At 43.4% G+C, this 14,466-nt stretch overlaps 1 protein-coding gene across 1 annotated transcript; it reads right to left on the reverse strand.

Annotated features, from left to right (window-relative positions):
* Window positions 1–1,265: 1,265 nt before the first annotated feature.
* LOC118226795 (gamma-aminobutyric acid receptor-associated protein-like 2) lies at window positions 1,266–5,795 on the reverse strand. Its single transcript, XM_035416699.1, has 4 exons — window positions 5,579–5,795; window positions 3,748–3,803; window positions 2,872–3,044; window positions 1,266–1,840 (listed from the first exon to the last, which is right to left on the reverse strand). Exons 1-4 carry the CDS (start codon window positions 5,610–5,612, stop codon window positions 1,750–1,752), a joined length of 354 nt encoding a protein of 117 aa, XP_035272590.1. The 5' UTR covers window positions 5,613–5,795; the 3' UTR covers window positions 1,266–1,749.
* Window positions 5,796–14,466: the final 8,671 nt, after the last annotated feature.

Below are 14,466 nucleotides of genomic sequence, written 5' to 3' on the forward strand. Positions count from 1 at the left end.
GTGCGTGTGCGTGCGTGCGTGTGTGTGTGCGTGCGCGTACATGGTTAGCGCAGCGATATCTGCGTCCAGCTCTCCTGGTGTCAGCGCTGGGTTCTGTGTGCCTCTGTCTCCTGCGTCACGCCAGTGGTTTTACCCTATGGTAGGTTACCATGCTGTTCTACCACAGGGTAGAACCACGGACGGGATGCTGGGAGGAGTCTACGGGTCCCCCCCCCCCCGCGTCACAGCCTCGTCTCAAGGGTCAGACTCAAGGGTCAGGACAACACGCTCTGTCCATTGTGTGTGTGTGTGTATGTGTGTTTGTGTATGTGAGAGAGCGCGCACGTGTCAGCAGCAACAGCACTTCAGTCATGTCGATATATTATCCACTTGCCAATATGTAACTGTTGATGTGTGCCGCTAGTTTGATGATGAGTGTGTGCTATTGTTTATTGCGGAATGCACATGTTGTTGCGTATATGTGTATATGAGGGTGCAGTGGTGCATTTTTTCGCATGTTGTGTGTCACTGTGTAAATGTTTTTGTTGTGTGCTGTTCTGTTGAACCTGGGCTGGACGGAATATTCCTCCAGTTTAATTATAATTTGCCGTTTCAAGGACGACATGTGTCACCGCATTGCTTGCGTAGGTTAGCAGGTTATGGAATGCCCAATAATCTGGTGCCAGTCAAAAGCATTCTTCTTCATTCTGGTGTCTATCTGATGTAAAGATGTACTGTTGTAATGATAAAACCAATAAAGCTCCCATTTAAAATGAAGACCTGTCTGTCATTCCAGGCATGAGGGCTTTGCTCTTTCTTCCGCTCTAGTTCTCCACCACACCCAGGATATGTCTGCCTTCTCTGTCTCTCAACAAAGCCCAGCATGTGTACTCTCTAGATATGTAAGGGGACAATGAGGTAACTGCGTATAAAAAGGACTGCAATTCCTTCACTGGTCACTCGATATGGATGCAAATACCCTCAAATTAGAGCTGACAGTCATCACTTTAACCTCATATTAAGTTTCATTTCAAATCCAATACACAGCCAAAACTACAAAAAGTACATCACTGTCCATATACAGACTGCACTGTATATAGCTTACCTTCATTCTCACCTCACATTCATTTGGGTGTCGGAAGTGGGCATTGTAGGGGGTGTGGCTAATGAAGGGACTGTCATGTCAGCTGTCTGCACAGAGAGAAGAATCTATAGGAGCATGGCTGTGTAGATGATTCAATGTTAAGAGGCATAAGATTAACATAAAGACAATAAAGACAGGAGAAAACATTTTAAATTTATTCTTTATTGGTTAGGTCATCCAGCTACCTTACCTTTCAAATATTAAATTCTTTAAAATATAATCTTAAGAAAACAAAACCCCAAACAACAGTAAAACAAACAAACAAACATTTGTTATATAACAATAAAATGAAATAAAAATATCCAATACAGAAAATCCTCCATGACCCAGTATACACAAAATGGCACTCCATCTTTTCGTGTTCTTCACTAAACATAATTTAAACAATCTAACGATGGATACAGCTTCAATACAATATTAGAGTACAAGAGATACAGATGCATCCATAATATGGTTAATATGGGGATCATTCTCTTGTTCTGCTTTCTTCCGAACGACAAGTTTGTCTACAGTACAATCAAGCTTGTCTGAAGGGGGGGGGGGGATGGGTGGTGTGGCGTTCGGTTGAGGGGGGAGGCGGGGCGGCGGTGGTCAGCCAGGGGTCAGGCTGTGCTGCTCCGAGGGTCTTAAAAGCCAAACGTGTTCTCTCCGCTGTACGCCACGTACAAAAAGCCATCCTCGTCCTTCTCTTTCTCGTACAGCTGTCCCATCGTTAGGCTGCAGGGGGCGACAAGGAGCAGTGGCAAGTTATTTCACTCATAAACTTGATGGCTGGAGATAACCTCTCTCTGCAGGTCACCTGTCCTTTGTGTTTACAGCCATATGCTAACGAAAGCTCTGTTAACAACTGACATTACTGTAAGTCTCAGGAATACTTTCACTACCTCACCATCCTTAGTAACCATTGCAAAACAGTGATATAATAATAGAAAATTCCAAATTTCAGATAATATTAAAAAATGTGAACAACATTCACCGTGTTCACTGTATGTGACATATACAGGTAGTGGAAAATGACACAGAATCATGTATAAGTGAAATCAAAGGGATTAACGATTCAATAGTACACTTCATTATTCAGCAGACCTTTCAAATTAACACACTTTCCATTGAAGAATCATTTGGATTTCTGGATACTATTTTTTTTTCCTATAACAAGTACCCCAATTCTAAAAAGATATTATTCAAGTCCACAGGCTTTTTGATGAAAAACAGCAAACAAGCCACTGTCTAGTGCACATTCATTATCAATTTAGTGTACAACCTTATCCAGACTGATTTACAAAGCTTACATTCTTTCCATACAATCTATTTATATAGCTGAATATTTACTGAAGCAATTCAGGTTAAGTCCAACAAAAGTACAACAGCAGCACTCCACCAAGGAATCAAAATTATACGCTCAGAGTTACAAACCCGGTTCCCTAACCATTATGCTACACTGCCTCCCCACGTACTCTATGATTTAAATCCACAAAAGTAACCTCCGCACTCTCACATCTGCAAAAAGCGAACGGAGGGAGCAGACTGCTCTGCACAGACATTTGAGAAACGCTGAGACCGAGGCTAAGTGCACTTTTCCATATTACGCTGCTAACCGCGCCGTCTGCTGCCATAAAATCAATTAGCTTTAGCCGGGACTCGCCGCGTGCCATAAAACAGCGCTCGCAATCTCCCGTAAAGCATTTTGACAGCCGAACGGACTCGCAGACTACTTCTCTTGCGCGAAAACGCGGCCGCTCTCTGACCTGGACTGCGGGACGGTTTTGTCGACAAACAGGAAGATAGCTTTCTCAGAGGGCAGCTGGATCCTCTTCCGGATGATCCACATGAATTGGGCCACCGTTATGTCCGAAGGAACCAGGTACTTTCGCTTGTCGATGTCCACGATCTGCGAGCCGGACACCTTCTCCACAATCACCTGAAATCAGCCCACAAAGAATGGTTATGTAAAGAAAGGGAAAACTATTTAAAAAGGGTCACCGTACACGAAATAAAACATTACATTACACTCGATATAATATACATTATACCCCTGTTACTCAAATCACGGTTCTCGAGGTCCAAGAACTGCTGGTTTTCTACCCTCCCTTTATCTGGAAGTCAGGTGTGAATAGAGTCTGACCAATCAGTAGCACTAATTGCTTTGTTAATTACCAAGGGGGAAAATAAACCAGGGCTGGATTTGGATTTGAGGTCCAGATTTGAGTATCCATGTATTATACTATATATTTAGCAGACACTCTGGTCCAGAACTATCTACAATTACGCAAGCTAAATTCCTGTGGCTAATAAAAACATCAGCTGAACTCAGCTTCTGAAGGCTTCTCACTCATAAGTGAATAATTGTAATTTCCACATTATCTTTTTCTTTTTTTATCTTATCTGTTATTCGCACCCTCACAGGTGAATGTGTTGCTAAAACATTCACTGATCATTCAAGTGCTTCTCTGTGCCTCTGGGTAAGCTCAGATGGTTCCCTTCAGAGGATCCCTCCCACCCAAACAGACCAGATAATTTTTACTCTTAAACGCAACACAGTAGGAAGAGGAAGACAGCCAAACACACACACACACACACACACAAACACACATACACACATACACACACACACACAATCTTACCGGAACCCTGTCAGGGTATTTGTTGCGGATTTTTGCAGACTCCACACATCGGTGCTCTATGAAAGACAGAGTTAGAGGAATTTAGTAAGGATACGCCAGGGAGCGGCAGGTTCAAATCCTATCTGTGGGGTACAGTATTTGCCCCTCGCATCCTCCACCTGTACCTCCAGCTCTATCAAAGGACGGATCTGTCAACTCTATTGACACAAATCATGCACGATGTAAAGAACGGGCATTGCAACAGCTCTCTTTCATAGCCCAAATCCCAGAACGTGTTTCCAAACACTGGACTGTCGCACACTGTTTGTTTATCATCTATAGAAATGTACAACTGCAGTGTCTTTGTCTGGATGGACAAAAAGACTTAAATACAGCCTGTCTGCTGTCTTATGGTGACCATAAGCTGTTCTGTGTGTCCAAAACACATAGATCAGCTGAAATGTAATTCAATACCTGTGACTCCATAATGAAATGTCACTACCTTTAATTTTTCCCTCTTATAGTTGTTGACCATTTGTTTCTAGCATTCTATGTGTTCCGCCATTGCAAGCAATCTGTGTATGTTTGTATGTATATATGCATGCATGTATCTGTGTGAGTACACCCTGGTGTATATCTTTCTTCCTCAAAGCTTACTGCCACTGATTTCAAGCAGTGTTTTTACAATGCCTGTTGTTTACAATATGCCGTGTAAACTATGCAAGTTAATTGACATGAATGATTTTGCAATTCAAAAGGCTGTGTTCTTTACAACTGTGTTTACTTGAATGCAAGTAAACCTCCTTACACCCCCACCATCCACTATGTTCCTATGCTGTGCATTGGTCACTAGTGCAGTTAATAGTGCACCGCAGTCATTTCGGTGGCCCGATAAAGTGGCCCCACACGGCTCAGATCTCCCTCCAGGACACGGCTACATTAAATTATTATATTTTCTTATCCTAAGAAATTATCACAACACCATCACGAGGTCGAGGCTAGGCATTGCCTTAAAAGAATAACAGCTTATGGATCTACTGTCCGACGTCCGGGGAAGAAAAGGGTAATGGAAGAAAAAGTAAATTACTCCTTCGCTCCACCTGCTAGCATTGAGGCGTGCAGGGTATGCGGGATTACAGGCTTGACTAAATTGCTTGGTTTCTACGGTTTGTGGATTTCATTGAGGCCATCGATGTTTATAACGCAAACACACGGGCTATCTCCAAATGCTTATTTTACGCAACAATGTATCTTGTTCACACACGTAATTCTAGCTCCGTCTAAACCCGAGAAAGGGTGTTGTTGTTTTCAATCTTCCTTATGTCAAGTTGCTTTTAGTCTTTTGTTCAGTCAATCTGTAATACGTGGTGTTGAAACGACACATTTGTATTTATTTCGTTTTTTGTGATTTGCGACACCACAGTTGAGTGGACACAACTGACGACAGAAGCCATATTATGAAAGCGCCTGATTCTAGAACGGCCGAACAGCGTTAAATTGTCTGCTTTTCTAGCCAGTTAACATTTAACCTCATTGTAAACATCCCGTGACATAGGGCTTCGCTTTACTTCAACTGCGTATCTATATACACTAAACGTACGTGCGTTCTGTTTTTCGCTGTTTCCATTTTATTTTACCCCGACCAAAAATGTCAACACGTAGCTGATCATGTAGGCTACTTGCATTTTGTATGAAAACGCGAGGAAGTAATATGTCTGGCCATGCCACCCCTTGAGCTAGGCCTCTACAACGCAAAATAACAAGGCAAAAAAATCAATGTCTGGAATCAAAAAATGGAAATGGTGATCATCGCAGCAAAAAATAAGATAAGATAAGAATTAAACCATCATACCCAGGGAATGGTCCTCTTTAAACATCCATTTCATTTTTGCAGATTCTTCTAGTAAATACTTAAAGCCAAAATATTAAAAACTATGGTAGTTGAAGAAAAAGATATGAATATTATTACGACTTTCCCAAAAACAAAAGTACGCTGAAACAGATACGACACTTACAGTACGTAGCAAAACACAGTTCTAACATTCGAGTCCAACCTTGCAGCTGACGTCATATTTGATCATACCATTTCAACTACTTGGGAGGGGGACACACTACGGCGAGATATAGATTCTCGTGCTTTTCTTCTACAGTAGTGTACTTAGGAACAAATTGGTTAAATAAGCAGCCGTATTACATCTAACCCTTTATGATTCATATATGTACATTGCAATTTAAATACAATTCAATATAACTATTCTGTTTTCATTTTGTATTCTATGATGTAATTTGTTGTACGTTGCACTGGATAGCAGTGAGTGTAATGTAAATGCTATACAGATTCTCAGTTATTTTGTTTGTGAACTACCTCATGTGGTGGTTTAAATAAAAGCTTTTACACAGCATGGATGAAGGCAAGCCTTTCGATGACCTTGAACCCACGTTTAACGTAATACTTCTGCTTGATTATATATAAAACGGTAAAAAAGAGAAAAAAAGAAGTGTGGCTCTAGTTATAAATCATAAGGGTGGAGGCAGATGCCACAATTTGTATTTGTATCTGTATTTGTTCAACGAACAAAATGATTTGTAATAGTATTTCTATTCCGTACTAAATGCCAAAAACCCTCATTTCTACCATTATAATCACTGACATTGTGATGACGCTATATTGAAACTACAACGGTTGTCTTGTGCAGGCTGGCTAGTATGGAAACTAGAGAGATGGTTTCCAGCATTATTGCAGTTTCAATATAGCAACTAGTTAGCAACTTACTTTTTAAAATCACATAACACCTTCGAAATCCACGGTTGAGATATTAATGGATCTAATGTATCTCATAGTACAAAAACGTGAAAGTGAAACTCTCTTAGACTTTCGTTCACACACACACACACACACACCTTATTTTCGGCAGAAAACGAAATCATTATGGGAAAAAAGCATTGGAAATGTGCCGAGAGAATCTGGCTGAAAATGCGAACTTACTTCCTGGTTTTAGGACTACAAACGAATGGTTATGTAGGTAACCTCGGTTCTATGAATAAACGTCAACACGACACTGTATGGGTCGACAGTATAGCAAATCAGTCAGTCAGGAATGTAGTGGAGTAATGGACACATTATTTAGATGGAGCAAATGTAAAAATAACCACTGGGAGATAAAAACACCCTGAATCTTAAATTATATTCAAGGTTTCTCCGCTGTCCCGAGGACAGAGGAGGCAACGTAGACGACGTCACGTCCAGGCGATAAAACCTGGCAAACGTGAGGGATGAAGCCCAGCCAGCCGCCGCACATATGTCAAATAGCGGGACACCACGAAATAAAGCCCAAGAGGCAGCCACACCCGAGTGGAGTGAGCCACCACACCTGTGGGAGGGGGCATACCAGTGCTGCTGTATGCCATGGAAATTGCATCTACAATCCAGCGGGCCAAACGCTGTTTAGATAAGGCTTGGCCCTGCGCAGCACCTCCATAGCAAATAAAAAGATTGTTGGTTTTCCTCACAGCCCCTGTGTGGGAAACATAAGATCGCAAGGCCCAGACAGGGCACAGTGAGTGAAGTCTGGCCTCCTCAGGGGAGTCATGAGGGGGAGGATGAAAAGCCTCCAAAACCAAAGGCCGAGAAACGTATGACTGCGAGAGGACCTTGGGCCGAAAAGCAGGTTTAGGGAGCAGATAAGCCACAGAGCCACCGTCACCCAGCCGTAAACAGGAGGGGTGTACGGACAGCGCATGTAGCTCGCTCACGCGCCTCGCAGAGGCAATGACGAGCAGGAAAGCAGTTTTTAGGGAGAGGAGACTGGCTAAGGGCTCAAAGGGCAGCTCGGTGAGGGCATTCAAAACCAGTTGTAAGTCCCAAGAGGGGAGCAAGGTTGACCTAGGTGGGCGAAGCTGCCTGGCTCCTCGGAGGAACTGGCTGGCAAGGGGGTGCGAACCCACCATCAGGCTATCGATACGCTCATGGCAGTCAGAGATGGCAGCCAGGTAACCTCTCAGCGTAGACTCCGCCAACCCCTCTTCAAAGAGGGACTGAAGGAGCGCTAAGACGACTGGAATGTCACAAAAGACCGGGTCAGACCCTTTTTCCCGGCACCAGCGGCTGAACCTGCCCCATTTCCTGGGCATAAAGTGCCCTCGTAGAGGATGCTTTTGATGCCTGAAGTGTCCCTAGCACCGCTGGATCTAGGTCCCGTAACAACCTCCATCCAGGGGCCAAACGTGCAGGCTGTAAATCCCCGGGTTCGGATGCCATAGCAGGCTGTGGGCCTGCGACAGCATATCCACCCTGGTCGGGAGGCCCCCTCACGGACACACCTTGAGCGTGTGTCCAGACCAGGAGTTGGTGTGCCTTGACATGCAGGGTCAGAGACTGTACACTGCCTTGTCGGTTGATATAGGAGACAGCGGTGGAGATGTCTGTTCGAATCAGGATGTGCCTGCCCCGGACTACTGGGAGGAAATGGACCAGTGCCTCCATTTCTAGAAGGTTTATGTGCCTCCCTGCCCATGGGGGGCTCCACAACCCTTTCAGGGACCGACCCTCCCAGATGGCTCCCCAGCCGGTCTCGGAGGCATCTGTGGTGATAGTCACTCTTGAACACACTGGCCCCAAGGGAACACCCTCCTTGAGGCCAGGGGTCGAGAGCCGCCAGACCACCACCTTCAGGCACTCCTGAGTAACACGAAGGAGTCTCCGACTGTCCTCGTGTGGGCTCACTCCGTGTGCCGCCACCCACCACTGTAACGGGCGCATGTGCAGCAGCCCAGGTGGCACGACCTGGGCCGCTGCAGCCATCAGGCCGAGCAGCCTCCCACAACGCTTCACTGTCACCTGCTGCTCCGCAGGTGACAGACTCTCCCGCAAAACACGCTGCCGCTCTGGAGTCAGAGAGGCCCGCATGGACACAGAGTCCAGGACCAGGCCTAAAAAGATCCTCTCTCTGGAGGGGATGAGGTGGCTCTTTTTTTTAGGGTCAGGCCCAGGCTAACTAAATGGGCCAGCAGGGACTCTGTGTCCCTTCCGGCCTGCTCTTCTGTTGGGGCACAGATCAACCAATCCTCTAGGTAATTCGCAATGCGAATTCCTCGACGATGGAGTGGGGTCAGTGCGGCATCCATGCACTTTGTGAAAGTGCGTGGAGCTAGGGCCAAGCCAAACGGGAGGACCTAGTACTCGTACTCCCTGCCCAGAAACGAAAAACGGAGGTACTTCCGGTGATCCCGATGTTTGGGGATATGGAAGTATGCATCCCGCAGGTCCACCGAGGTGAACCAGTCACCATCCCTCACTAATGGGAGGAGGCGGGACAGGCAGAGCATGCGAAAAGGCAGGCGTCTTAGAAAATGATTGAACCCTTTCAGGTTTAGGATGGGGCGGAAGCCTCCATCCTTTTTTGGTGAGAAAATAGGTTGAATAAAACCCCTGTCCTGCTGCCACCGAGGGCAGGGGTGTTATCGCTCCTTTCTCCAACAGCGCTGCAATTTTGTCGGAGAGAGCCTGCGCAGCAGCCCCGTCCCTCACTCGAGTTGGAATAATCCCACGAAAGCGGGGGGGCTTGGTCTTGAACTGGAGCCTGTACCCTGCTGAGCACCAATGGGCACTGGGTGCACAGGCGCCATTGGGTGAGATGGAGAAGGGAGAAACGCGGGGCTGGAGGCTGCCAACCATCAGCGACGGGACTGGCTACCAGGTGCAGGCTTGCTGGGGGGTCCATGGGATCGGCCCTGGTCCCGAAAGGAACGCTGGGGCCCAGGGCCCGAGGAGTTGGGTGAGGGCCCAAAAAAGACCTGGCGTCCACCAGAGTGGGTGGGGCCAAAAGATGGAGGTGCTCCGCGACCAGCAAGCCTTCCAAACGCACTGCGTACTGGGGGCCTTGGTGTCGGAACCTGTCTCACAGAACACGCCAGATCTAGACATTTTTTGAACATAGGATTCAGATATTTAGCTGGTTCCATTATACATGAACCCCCCCCCCCCTTCAGACACAAACACACACACATACACATGGACTCTAGTTTAAAAAAAGTTCCTGTAATTTCTTCTATTTATACAATAAAATTTACAGAAAATGACATACCAAACAATAAACAAATCAAAAATGGGACTTTTGAATGCATTAATGACTGTACAAAAGTAGCATTCCAAATTGCCTTCACACACATGTAAGGTGGTTTACAGAAGCTCCTTATCAGACTTCCAAAAGAAAACAGCCTGTTTACTGTGCTGACAGGGAGTCAGAAAGTGTGATAGAGAGACAGTGCTCAGTTGCAAAACATCTGATTAGATCAGCATTATGTAAAACTTAGGTTTACCATAATACAGTGTAATCATGTTTTGTATTGTTTGAAAGCTGATGACATGGGGAACAAGTTTGTGTCTCAGCTACAAAGGTTAACCCAGAGTGATATGCTTACAGAGATAGCCCAAGCAGGATTAATTGTTGTACTGTTTTGTCATGATTGTGTCTTTATTTGATGACTTCGGGCTTTTCCTTGTATTTAATGAAAGAAGTGTAATGGCCCGGGGAGACTCGAAAATACGCATATGCATATAGCCATTTCACTACACACACTCTTCTACATCTGTTTATTATTATCATTCCACATGCTGCAAAATAAACCGCATTCACTTTTACCTGGATTTACTTTTTGACTGTTACCACTGCACACCTCGCATTTTCAGGGTCCTAACATAAATTTAGAACTCAGGTTATCTGCACCCCCTGGTCACTCGCCTATACACTAGTGCCGTAGCAAGATACACAATTGTATATGCAGGTTACACACGCCAGAGGCCGTGTGTACTAGCTACGATAGATAGCGATCCGGATAGAGCCACACTACTGGCAGACCACTTGCAGTCTCCTTCTGTGCAGAACTGTTAGCACCAATGAAAGATTAAAACATTATTTTGGATTCAGATGAAATGAAATTAATTTAAATTAATCCAGTAGCACCGGGTAACCCTACTTCCAATGTTTTGTGTATATCAGTGGTGTCAAACTCGTGCCATGGAGGACCGTGTGTATGCAGGTTTTCATTCCAACCAATTAATGCTGCCTTAATTGAGTCCAATTACTCATTCAGCCATATGCCTTTAACTGCATTGAAGCACAGAATATAAGAAAATTTTTATTTAGACAATGCGGGTCACCATAGACGTCGGGTCACCATTGTGCACAAACCTGCATCCCTAATTCAGCAAATAATTTAACTAATTATATAATCAAGATCTGAGGCTGGAATGAAAACCTGCATACACACGGCCCTCCATGGCACGAGTTTGACACCACTGGTGTATATGAAGGATTTCTTACACACAAGGTGTTGTCGGTACAATATGCAGTTAAAAAACTGTAGGCTGCTGATTAGGAAGCTAATCACATACAGACTGAATGCACCCTGTCATTTTTGTTGATTTCCTTCTGCTGCTAAAAGCTGACCTAATGAGGCAGACAGGTAGGGCTTAATGCCAAAAACCCAATTACACAGCAGGGGGCTCGTCAGACACCTGATGACATTATAGAAGTTGGTTGAATATCCCGAATAAAAAACATTTTCAAATCAATAATATTTTCTTCATATATGGATTCTCAAAAATCTGATTCGTTCCCATCAGATATTTAGGTGAAACAACTTAACTGTCACAAGCCAGTGAATTTGCAACAGAATGCATATGATGTGCAAATTAGCTGTATGGAAATGGCCACAACACGTGTGTACTAATTTTCAATCCAGTCCATTAAAAATTGCAGCAGTATATTTTCAACATGAAATAACCAAATAACCTATGCTAAACTGCCCCTGTTGACCTGAGTGAAATTTGGTTAATCTTGGGCAGGCCTTTATAAATTTAGTTCATTTGAGAGTTTTTAAGTAAAATAATATGCCCACTAAGGCCAAGGATATGAAACTACAATTCTCACAACTTTATTCAGAAATTCAATGAGCTCTATAATGTTTGGAATGAGGACATTTTTTTTTTCTTGATTTGGCTCTGTACTCCACAATTTTAGATTTGTGACCAAACAGTTCACATGTGGTGAGTGCACATTCTCAGCATTTATTAAATTGTATTTTTTCATTTCACCATTTAGAAATAACATAACTTTTTATATATAGCCCCCATATTTCAGGACACCACAAGTTTGGCACATATTAATATTACATAAATGAAAGTAGTTAGTACTTTGTTGAATATTCTTTACATGCAATGATTGCTTGTGGTCTGTGACCCATCACCAGGTGCTGAGTATCTTCTCTGCTGATGCTCTGCCAGGCTTTTACTGCAGCTATCTTCAGCTCCTGCTTGTTTCAGGGGCTTGTTGCCATAAGTTTTCTCTCAAGCATTAAAAACGTATTTTTAGTTGGAATCAGATTTGATGAATGATTGAGCCAGGCGAATTTGTTGCTTTAACGGTATGTTTAGGATCATTGTCTTACTTTAGGCAGTGCTCTCCAATGAATTTGTAGGCATTTGCTTGAAGAAAAGTGAGCCAGTAACTGTTGCAGCCATACATGCCCAAACCATAACACCCCTACCACCATGTTTCACAGATGAGGGAGGTGCTTTGGATCTTGGGCAGTTGACCTCCAGTTTGCTCTTGCCATCACTCTGATACAAGCGATTTTCATCTGTCCACAAGACCTTTTTCCAGAACTCTGCAGACTCTTTTACTGTAAGTACTTCTTAGCTATCTGTTACCTGGCCATCCTGATTTGTGGCTAACTAGTGGTTTGCATTTTGCAGTGTTGCCTCTGTACTTCTGTTCAATAAGTGGTCACTGGCACATCCGTTGCCTGCTTCCTGAAGAGTGTTTCTGATCTGCCTGATAGGTTTTTTTGGGGTTTTCTTCATTATGGTGAGAATTCTTCAGTAATTAACTGTGGAGGTCTTCCTTGGCCTACTAAACCCTTTGCGATTACTGGGATCACCAGTGGCCTATTTCTTTGTAATAATGTTCCAAACTGTTGATTTTGGTTAGCCTAAGTTCTGGCCTATATCTCTAACTGTTTTTGCGTGTTTCGCACCCTAATAATAGCTTCCTTGACTTTAATTGGCTCAGCTCTGGTCCTCATGTTGACAAATGCCAATAACAGACTTCAAAGTCAATCAAAAGCCGTGAATCAAGCACCCAGGCTCACTGTCGAGGTAATCAGCACATTGTCAATCAATCAAACAATTAAACATCGGTGCTGATTAGCAATCCCCAACAGCTGTGGCGCAGAGACCGAGAGCCGCCCCGCCCACTCTCTCTCTCTCTCTCTGCAGCCAACGCACAAACCACGCCCCCCCTACCACACTGCAATTTAACCACTTGTGAATTGTTTGATTACAAATTTAAAATCATGTAACTTCTCAGGTTTTCAGAGGTGATGAGGACAGCTCTTCTTCAGGGTAAATATTGTCTTCATATGTTGTATTGTACATTTTAAATATAGATATTTTGTTATTTAATGTGCCAAATTCATTAAATAATAAGTTCAGTTACAAATTCTGTGTGGTTTACAAATTCTAGGTTTCTTCTCCTCCCTGCAGCCCATCCACTTACCCATTAGACTTCAGGAAGCTCTAATTGTGTCTATAGACAGAGAGCTGCTCCAAGTCTTCAGGGTCATTTGGGGCCCATGTAGTGAACGGTTAAAAAATCAAGTCTTCAGAAATACACACAATGCTTCAAAGCATGCATCCAACATAAATGAAAAGGTGTGTGTCTGCAGGACTCATTCAAGTTTAATAGAAAGGAGTTAGGCTTCTTAGACCTTAATCCTGTGGGTTTGAGAGGTCATTGCAGACGTTCTAAACACAGTTCAGAAACATTATGCAACACCTTGCTTGTAAAGCAATATCTGTCTCTCATTTTATATTCTCCTGTCAGAACACAGCCTCACCTGTAGGAACTAATAAATAATATATATAAAATTATGGAAATAAAAATGTTGATGCCTTCACTGCCCTGTGTACGATGTGAGTGTATAGTTTTTGTAGTAATCATTGATGGAAATACAATGCTGTTGACACATTCATTCTGCACAAAAGATTTAGTTTTTGTCATTCTGTTGGGTAATATATTTTCACATAATTCTGTTTCTAAAGACTTAGACAACAGAGATGAAACAATGTAGAAATGCTTTGAAAAGACCATTATTTATTTATTTTTACATTTCAGAAGGTAAAATCATATTTTGACTTGTTTGCTAGAACTGAAAGCTTTTTACTCAATTTGTTGACCTTGGTAGCTCAATAATGTTAGCCAGTGTCAATACCAATTTTATGTTTGGAAAAGTGAAATAGAAAAATAAATACTGTACATGACTCTTGTAATTTTATCATTAATGTGTGACAATTACCCAATAATTACACACCAGCTAAAACAGCCCTTTTAAAAAAATTGAATGTACAGGTACTGAACAAAAAATGGAAACACCAAGGTATTACTTAGGTTGTGGGCCCCCATACGTGTTCAGTACAGCTTGTGTGCACTAAGGCATAGAGCCCTCAAGCATGCAAAACTGTGCAGGGAGAATACAGCACAACTGTTCCACAAGAAAGACAATCAACTCGTGTTCAGTTCGTGTTTCCATTTCATGGAAATGGAAATACTCTGTCTCAGGTGTCATTCCAGGATAAATGCTGGTTTGGGCTCAGATTTTAGTGATGTCAGTGAGTGCCATGCCCCCCAAACCACTAGGCATCTATTCATGCTCTGTGCTCTGGGTGGCAGTGTAGTATAA

This window comes from Anguilla anguilla, chromosome 5, assembly GCF_013347855.1.
Source record: "Anguilla anguilla isolate fAngAng1 chromosome 5, fAngAng1.pri, whole genome shotgun sequence".
NCBI classification, from domain to species: domain Eukaryota; kingdom Metazoa; phylum Chordata; class Actinopteri; order Anguilliformes; family Anguillidae; genus Anguilla; species Anguilla anguilla.

What these genes read in the sequence shown, in the direction of transcription:
- LOC118226795 (XM_035416699.1), bottom strand. Translation starts at nt 5,612, where the DNA reads ATGAAATGGATGTTTAAAGAGGACCATTCCCTGG. An exon ending in AATACCCTGACAGGGTTCCG is followed by an intron (nt 3,045 to 3,747) that starts GTAAGATTGTGT and finishes GGCTGATTTCAG; the next exon opens with GTGATTGTGGAGAAGGTGTC. An exon ending in AAAACCGTCCCGCAGTCCAG is followed by an intron (nt 1,841 to 2,871) that starts GTCAGAGAGCGG and finishes CGCCCCCTGCAG; the next exon opens with CCTAACGATGGGACAGCTGT.